At 49.5% G+C, this 8060-nt stretch overlaps 1 protein-coding gene across 1 annotated transcript; it reads left to right on the top strand.

Moving 5' to 3' along the window:
* The first annotated feature begins 4206 nt into the window (after positions 1 to 4206).
* CHRAC1 (chromatin accessibility complex 1) lies at positions 4207 to 8060 on the top strand. The gene is made up of 3 exons (XM_003792852.3): positions 4207 to 4729; positions 6637 to 6763; positions 7413 to 8060. Exons 1-3 carry the CDS (start codon positions 4583 to 4585, stop codon positions 7538 to 7540), a joined length of 402 nt encoding a protein of 133 aa, XP_003792900.1. The 5' UTR covers positions 4207 to 4582; the 3' UTR covers positions 7541 to 8060.

The raw sequence follows: 8060 nt of genomic DNA, 5'->3' as shown, positions 1-8060 counted from the left end.
CCCCTGTGGTGACCATCTTGCAGCCAGAGCCACCAGGCCAATAATGCTGGCTCCTCCCGCCCCATTGCAACCTCTCACAGGTGCCTGCCCTTGGCACAACCTAACATGGGTCAGCTGGCAGGGACTGTGGGAAACATAGTTATGTGCCTTGCAGCGTCCTGGGATACCCAGGAGAACATGCAGCCAGGCATTGCTGTGAAGATAAAGTGAGCTAACTGATAAAAAGAGCTACGAGAGCACCAGCACGACACTAACTCATTGTGCTTTTTCCAGTGCGGGAGGGCAGCCTCAAGGATAATAGTGTCTTCAGTTCTCCTACGGTCTTAGGTTTGAAGTTGGTTTCTTTAAGTGGTAAGCACTGCCAGCTGAAGAGTTTCTGCTTTGCTTCTCTCCCTGCTTCTCAAATGGTTAATAGCTGCACACAACACCTACCAATCTCACACCTAACTTCTCTTGGCTCTCTTCCTTTAACTCTCCAGGTGTCTTCCTCTTCTGTTATCTTTCCTAACCTTAACCCATCCTTGAACATATAGCACTAAAAAGAGAAAAGACAAGCCATACAAAAAGCAAAACCAGCTAAGGAATAGAGACATCTCAAAGCTTAAGAATGTCAACATCAGAGGTTGTTTCTTGCGACGACCGAAGGATTGTACTATGCTGCTGGTTCGTCTGGGGCAGTTCCTTGCCATTGTCTTTTGTGAATGTCAAGGACTTTCCCCAAAGGTCAGGAACCAGAGAAAAGGAGATCCTTGACTAGGAACAGAATGCTGAGGCTGAAGCAGCATCCCCTGCCTTTGCAGACCCAGAGGAGTCTACTCTGAATAGTCATTTTTAGACAACCAATGTAGGCTTTTAAACAGATCTTTAAAAACTTTTTTTTTTTTTGAGACAGAATTTCACTCTGTTGTTCTTGGTAGAGTGCCATGGCATCACAGCTCACAGCAACCTCAAACTCTTGGGCTCAAGCGATTCTCTTGCCTCAGCCTCCCAAGTAGCTGGGACAACAGGCACTGCCACAATGCCTGGCTATTTTTAGAGATGAGTCTCACTCTGGCTCAGGCTGGTCTTGAACTCCTGAGCTCGGGTGATCCACCAGCCTTGGCCTCCCAGAGTGTTAAGATTACCAGTGTGAACCACTGCACCCGGCCCTAAAAATTCTTACTTTAAAACTCACCACGGTTTTCCACTGCTCTCAGAATGAAAGCCAAATTTACTACCCACCTTCCTGAGCTGGTCTCACCTTGCTAACCACACCTGCTGTGTGCTCTGCCTTACTCACTAAGCTCCAGCCATGCGGGCCTTTTGGTTTCTCCAATCATGAGACTTCTTGCTTGGGTGTTCTTCCCACAGGCTGTCTTGTTCAGAAAGTTCATCTTGCCCTGGCTTTTTTGCATTGCTGGCTCCTTTTCTTTCTTCAGATCTGGCTTCTCAGGGAGGCTACCCTGTCACCCTCCCATGGTTTTGTTTTCTTCATAGCTCTTACCATTGGAGGACGTTCTAGCCCTAGGACTTGGAAGTAAGCTCCACAAGACCAGAGACCATGACGTCTCAGACACCATCTGTCCCCTTGTGCCCAGTAGTACCTGATGTGTATTTCTGTGCGCAATTATTTGGGCCAGGAAATGAGGTCACAATGGGGAAGAAAACATTGAAACCTAACACATTCCAACCAAAACCCCTGTCACAATTGGTTTGCACACGTATGGTCCATCACAAAGGAAGGCTCTTACTGGGCCAATTCGTTCTTTTTCTTGAGACAGGGGCTCCCTCTGTTGCCTAGGCTGGAGTGTAGAGGTGTGATCATATTTCGCAGCAACCTCAAACTCCTAGCCTCAGATGATCCTCCTGCCTCTGCTTCCCAAGTAGCTGGGACTAAAGGAGCATGTCATTGTGCCTGGTTAATTTTTCTATTTTTAGGCTTGGTGCCTGTGGTTCAAGTGGCTAAGGCACAGCCACATACACCTAAGGTGGCAAGTTTGAATCCAGCCTGGGCCTACCAAAACAATGACGGCTGCAACCAAAAAAATAGCTGGGCGTTGTGGCGGGCGCCCGTGGTCCCAGCTACTTGGGAGGCTGAAGCAGGAGACTTATTTCAGCCTAGGAGTTGGAGGTTGCTGTGAGTTGTGATGCCACCGCACTCTACCCGGGGGGATAGCTTGAGGCGCTGGCTCAAAAAAAAAATTTTTTTTTTCTATTTTTAGTAGAGACAGGGTTCAATCTTGCTCAGGCTGGGCTTGAGCTCCTGAGCTCAAGGGATCCTCCTGCTTCAGCCTTTCAGAGGGCTGGGATTACAGGCATGAGCCACTGCACTCAGCCCTCTTTACTGGGCTATTTCAGATATCTAGTACATTCTGTTGATGAGTCACGGTGCATCACAAAGTCCTATTGTTATACCCAAAGCGAGCAGAATAAGAGAAACGCCAGGCCTTTTCTACAGGCCAGGGCAATCAATTCAGACACCACCCCATCCTCATTTCTGTGTGTCTACTCCCTAGCACCACAGTAGGGACTAAGCACATGTGTCAATTAAGCAAGGGTCCTTTACTGATCAGCTGGGCCGAGAGGGGATTCAAGCCTCAAAGTCTCTCAACCCCTAGAAGCAGTGGTGGAAACATTTTATAAAGGGCTTTCGGTAGGGGAGGGAGAATCCTTAAGGCAAGTCAAATTTGACAAGAGCCAACACCTGGTAAGGGGAGTCCTTACAAGGGGTGGCTGGAGTTTTGCCGTTATTACCCAACTCTTAGCTGAGCTTCCTATCTTTTTTTTTTTTTTGCACAGTTTTGGCTGGGGCTGGCGCCCTACTCCTTTGAGCCACAGGCGCCACCCTGAGCTTCCTGTCTTAAAAGGGGAGAGTTGAAAGCCCCCAGGAAGATAGAGTTGGGGCATAACACTGCTCTGTCTTCAAATGAGGTTTCAAATCCTACCACTTCCCATGAGCCTTTAAAAAGTTAAGTTGAACCACCTTACTCTTCTGAAGGCCTCTCCACTCATTTGGAAAGAAGTCTGTGGTCTCCACTGCTGTCCTTGCTCTGGCCACCTCCTGTCATTCTTTTTCTTATTTTTGCAGTTTTTGGTCAGGGCTGGGTTTGAACCCGCCTCCTCCAGCATATGGGGCTGGCGCCTTACTCCTTTGAGCCACAGGCACTGCCCATGTCTCCTTTTCTAGCTAGTTTGACCTTGCCCCTGCTGGCCTCCTCATCACCACCTGCCTCCTTTCTGATTCTCTACTTCTCCCCCACCTCACAATCAATAGCCAGAGGACTCTTTTTCAAAATGAAGACACAGTTTATGACTCCACCGTTGAAATCCTTCAACCACTGCCTATTTTTCTTAGGCAAAATTCCAACAAGCCCCAGTGCTGGCTGCCTCTCAGATTTCATGAGGCACACATGGCTCTCCAGACCGGTCTTCCCCGAAAAGGCTGTTCACACGAGGCCTCAGAACCTGCGCATCTGTAGAGTGCCTCATCCTGGGAAAGCGCTTCCTCATACTGAGTAGAGCTGGTTTTTTTCTGTTTTCTATCACCCAGGATAAAGCCGTAAGCTCCCGTTGCTCTGTACCTGCTCACACTGCTTTGTTTTCCTCCCACAAAGGTCTCAATACCAGACAGTGGAGCATATATTTGCTTATTTTGTCTTCCCCTCTCTAGAGCATGAACTTCAAGAAAGTGTTACTTTTGTTTTTTTAAAACAGAGTCTCACTATATAGCCCTGGGTAGAGTGCTGTGACATCACAGCTCACAGCAACCTCCAACTCTTGGGCTTAAGCGATTCTCTTACCTCAGCCTCCCAAGTAGCTGGGACTACAGGCGCCTGCCACAACGCCCGGCTATTTTTTATTTTTTGGTAGTTGTCATTGTTGTTTGGCAGCCCTGGTGCATGTGGCTAGTGCCCTAACCACTGAGCCACGGGCGCCAAGCCTAAAAAGTTACTTTCTATTCGCCGCATTCTCCGTCCCCGCAGAGGTGGCGAGACTGAGTATGAAACTTTTCCTGGGCTGTCGGGACAAGTCTCACCCATCCATCAAAGGGCCCATCCTAATCCCTGCCCTTTGGGAGGCAGGAGGATCCCTTGGGGTCAAGAGTTTCATACCAGCCTGAAGAACATAGTGAGACCGTTTGCATAATTTTTTTTTTCAAATTAGCTTAGCGTGGTGGCGCGTGCCTGTAGTCCAATCTACTTGGAAGGCTGAGGCAAGGTTCCGCTTCAACCCAGAAGTTTAAGACTGCAGTGAGTTAAGCCAACGCCATGGCACTTTCGCCCGGGTGACAGGGCCAAACCCTGTCTCAAGAAAACGAAAGAGTTCAGGGACTCAGCGCCCTTCCTCCCCGTCCCGCGGGCAGACACGCGTGCACCACCGCACGAAGACGCCGCACGCGCGGGCGGTGTAAGTCCCGGCGGCGGCGCGCAGGGCATCTCGGGGAATGTAGTCCCCCAGAAGGTCCGCCCCGGCTCGCGGCCGCGCCTCCCAGCACTACAACTCCCACGAGGCAGCGGGACGCCGGCTCCCAGCGCCGGCCGACGGATCAGGCCTTCAGCTCGCGCTCGGTCCTCGGCTGGCGCCGCGCGGGCGGGGCGGGAAGATGGCGGACGTGGTCGCGGGCAAGGACAGGTGTGCGGAGCACCGGCTCGTCTCGCTGCCCCTGTCCCGCATCCGAGTCATCATGAAGAGCTCCCCCGAGGTGTCCAGCATCAACCAGGAGGCACTGGTGCTCACGGCCAAGGCCACGGTGAGCGGACCGAGCGCGGGGCGAAGGGGGAACTGGGGACTGCCCTTAACCGTCGCGCCCGACCCTGCGGGTTTCCGGCGCTGTTCAGTCTCCTTCGGCCTGAGGGCCGCTTCGCTGCCCGCTCCCACGCCTGTTTGCGCGCGCGCGCGCTCCTTCGCCCCGCCCAAAGGCCCGCTCCGGCCCTTTCTACAAGGCTTCACCCCGCCCACATGCCCGCTCCCGCCCACATGCCCGCTCCCGCCCTTTCTAGCGCGCCTTCGCCCCGCCCACATGCCCGCTCCCGCCCTTTCTAGCGCGCCTTCGCCCCGCCCTCTGGCCCGCTCCCGTCTTCCCTGGCGCGCTTTCGCCCCGCCCTCTGGCCCGCTCCCGTCTTCCCTCGCGCGCTCTCACCCCACCCCCGACCTGTTCCCATCTTCCCTTGCGTGCGGCGCGTAGCTCGTGGCCTTCCTGGTTCGGTGGACGGCGGTGTAGACTGGCCGGTCTTCGTTGGGTTTCTATGGCGGCGGCTCTACTTTTGTGCCCCTTACTGCAGGTCGCAAAGCCTTCCATTTTGTATCGATCAGCCTGCCTGGTGGTTTGGGGGGGTCCACCACCAGTGCCCCGTGCGAGAGCTCGCGCTCCCCTGGTGGTCGGCGGGCCCAGGGTCCCTGGAGGCGCCCCGCAGCTCCGGGTTGTTGTCCTCCCGCGCCCACGACTCCGGTTCTGCGGGTCCGGGATTCTCGAACCTGGCAGCACATCTCCTGGCCAGAATTTAAGAAGTTTCAGGGAACTTAGTTTTACAATTGTATCTGCCTCCATCTGGGTGCAAAATAGATAAATTTGTCACTTTTATTTAGTTTTGACAGTGATGAGCCAGAAACTTTATTGCTCTTAAGCAGGGCCATGTTTAAGCTATACAGTTAAATGTTTTAACTCCGCTTACATTGCATTTTCCATTCTCCACTTGTATTTTAGTAGTTGTGTCCCTACGAAATGTACCAGAGCTGAGGGAAGTGGGAAATGACGGATTTCTTGCCTGCTTTATGCCAGAGCCATGATTTCTTGGCGTCCAGGAGGGTAATTGCTGATTCAGCACGAGATCTTGGGACGTCCTCTTTTTTTTTTTTTTTTTTTGTTGAGACAGACTGATTTTGTCGCCCTGGGTAGAGTGCTGTGGTGTCATAGCTCACAGCAACCTCAAACTCTTGGGCTCAAGCGATTCTCTTGTCTCAGCCTCCCAAGTAGCTGGGACTACAGGTGACCACCACAACGCTTGGCTAGTTTTAGAGAAGGGGGTTTTACACTTGCTCAGGCTGGTCACTGAGCTCAGGGCAACCCAGCAGCTTCGGCCTCCCAAAGTGCTAGGATTACAGGTTTGAGCCACTGTGCCCGGCAATATTCATGCTGTCTTTCAGTTTCCTTCTGTTAGGATTATTGGACTGAGGTTTATGCAGGCACTTCTCTGATCCCTCATTAACTGAACTACATGGATTAACCAAAGTCAACACCTTGGGAAAGTCGGAGGCTCAGTTTAGGTTGTAGCCTTAGGTCAGTCTAAGGCCTGCGTGTCTGTTCCTAGCATAGAAGTGTTTGGGCAAAATGACAAATGTGGCCATTTGTTGATTTGTTGATTACTATAGTTGTAGGTGAACCACCTTATAAGGCGTATTGAAATAGAAAAACATAAATGCATTCCTAAATTAGATATAATATAAGCCTCTGGAAAATGTCCTCTTCCCTACTATTTTTGATATGGCCTTGCTTTCTTTCATGTTTCTCCTTTCCTCAGTGACTTCTTGTAATTTAATTTGAGAAACCAGGATAATCTGAAGTCTTTTAAATTTAATACAAACATAAACTTAGTGTAATTTGAACAGTTAAGCTCTGTGGTAAGCACACCTTTCATTTACTTTTTCACTTTGTTTTAGGAACTCTTTGTTCAGTATCTAGCCACCTATTCCTACAGACATGGCAGTGGAAGGGAAAAGAAAGCACTGACTTACAGTGATTTAGCAAATACTGCAGAGGAATCCGAAACTTTTCAGTTTCTTGCAGGTATTTAGTTTTTGTAACGTTCTGGTTAAAAAATTAGTTACTATAACTTCTTTTTTCCTGTTCTGCTTTCACTGAATGAGACATTTTGCTGCTCTCCAGGTGGCAAAGTTTACTATGGCTTGGCACAGGAAGATATTCTTAATCTACTCTATTTGAATGTGTAATGTGGTGCACTTAGAACTATAACAAGGTCAACAACATGCACAAGATGTGGTTGGCTGGGTGAGAGGCAGCCTCTTGCCCATCTGGATTCTCCTCACCACTGAAGGGAATACTGGGCCTGTCCGCCAGGCCCCAGAAACAAGAGTTAGTAGTGCTTGCTGCCCACAGGCAGTGGCCCACAGCTAAAACGATCTCAAGTCTACCCATGGGGCCAGCCCAGCCTATCTCGGGTTGCAGAGTGTTGATTACAGAAATACTGCATGGTGCGCATTGGTTTATGGTCAGTGGAATGGGAATAAGTCTGTAGCAGTAGTCAGGAGACAATGTTGGTTTCTCTGATAGTTCACCAGGAAGAGTAGCCTGAATTTTGTCTTGTTTTGGAACCTGTTATAAGAGCTAAAAGCAGGAACTAGTACATTTTGAAATTTGCATTACTGTATTTATAGTCTACATAACCAATTGTTGATGTAAGTTTTATGTTTTTAAGATATATTACCAAAGAAGATTTTAGCTAGTAAATACCTGAAAATGCTAAAAGAGGAAAAGAGGGAAGATGATGATGAGGAGGAGGAGAATGACAACGATGATGAACATGAAGACGAAGCCGAACCCTAAACCAGAGTTGTAAAAGTCAGCCTGGTGAGGAGCCTCCGCGGTCAGCACAGTTGCTTCGGCAGAAGTGTGGCTGCTACACCCTAATCTCTCTTCCTTTTAAGAGACTTCCAGTTTATTGAATCCTTTCCTGGCTAAGATCAGCATCTCAGCACCTACACCATAAACAGTCCCAGGGGAAGTAATCCAGACAGCAGCCTCTGAGAGGGTATCGCTGCAGTTGGAAGGAACTGAGAAAGCTGCCAGGACAGTCAGGCGCTGCTGGTTAATCTGCTGCAGCTCCAAACTGGAGAGGCAAAGATGACTTTGCTTCATCTTCTAATTTACAAATAGATTTTGAAGAGCTTCTAAATACTGGTTGTGTAAATTCATATATGTATATTGTGGAATTCTTGTAAACAGCAGATTCAATTTTAGCTAAATGTGTAGTTTATAGGTGGAGTATGTTACATCAGAACTTTTGTATTTTGCAGGTACTGGATTATTCAAATGTTAATCTTTTGAACTTTTTTCTATTAAAGAT

This window comes from Otolemur garnettii, unplaced genomic scaffold (genome assembly GCF_000181295.1).
Source record: "Otolemur garnettii isolate 467f Iridium unplaced genomic scaffold, OtoGar3 scaffold00062, whole genome shotgun sequence".
Classification (NCBI taxonomy): domain Eukaryota; kingdom Metazoa; phylum Chordata; class Mammalia; order Primates; family Galagidae; genus Otolemur; species Otolemur garnettii.
This window is presented reverse-complemented; position numbering and strand designations above follow the sequence as displayed.

Bases quoted from the DNA above. Each gene is read 5' to 3' on its own strand.
- CHRAC1 (XM_003792852.3), top strand. From the start codon at position 4,583: ATGGCGGACGTGGTCGCGGGCAAGGACAGGTGTGCGGAGCACCGGCTC. The intron at 4,730-6,636 runs GTGAGCGGACCG...ACTTTGTTTTAG, and splicing joins TGCTCACGGCCAAGGCCACG to GAACTCTTTGTTCAGTATCT. The intron at 6,764-7,412 runs GTATTTAGTTTT...TATGTTTTTAAG, and splicing joins AACTTTTCAGTTTCTTGCAG to ATATATTACCAAAGAAGATT.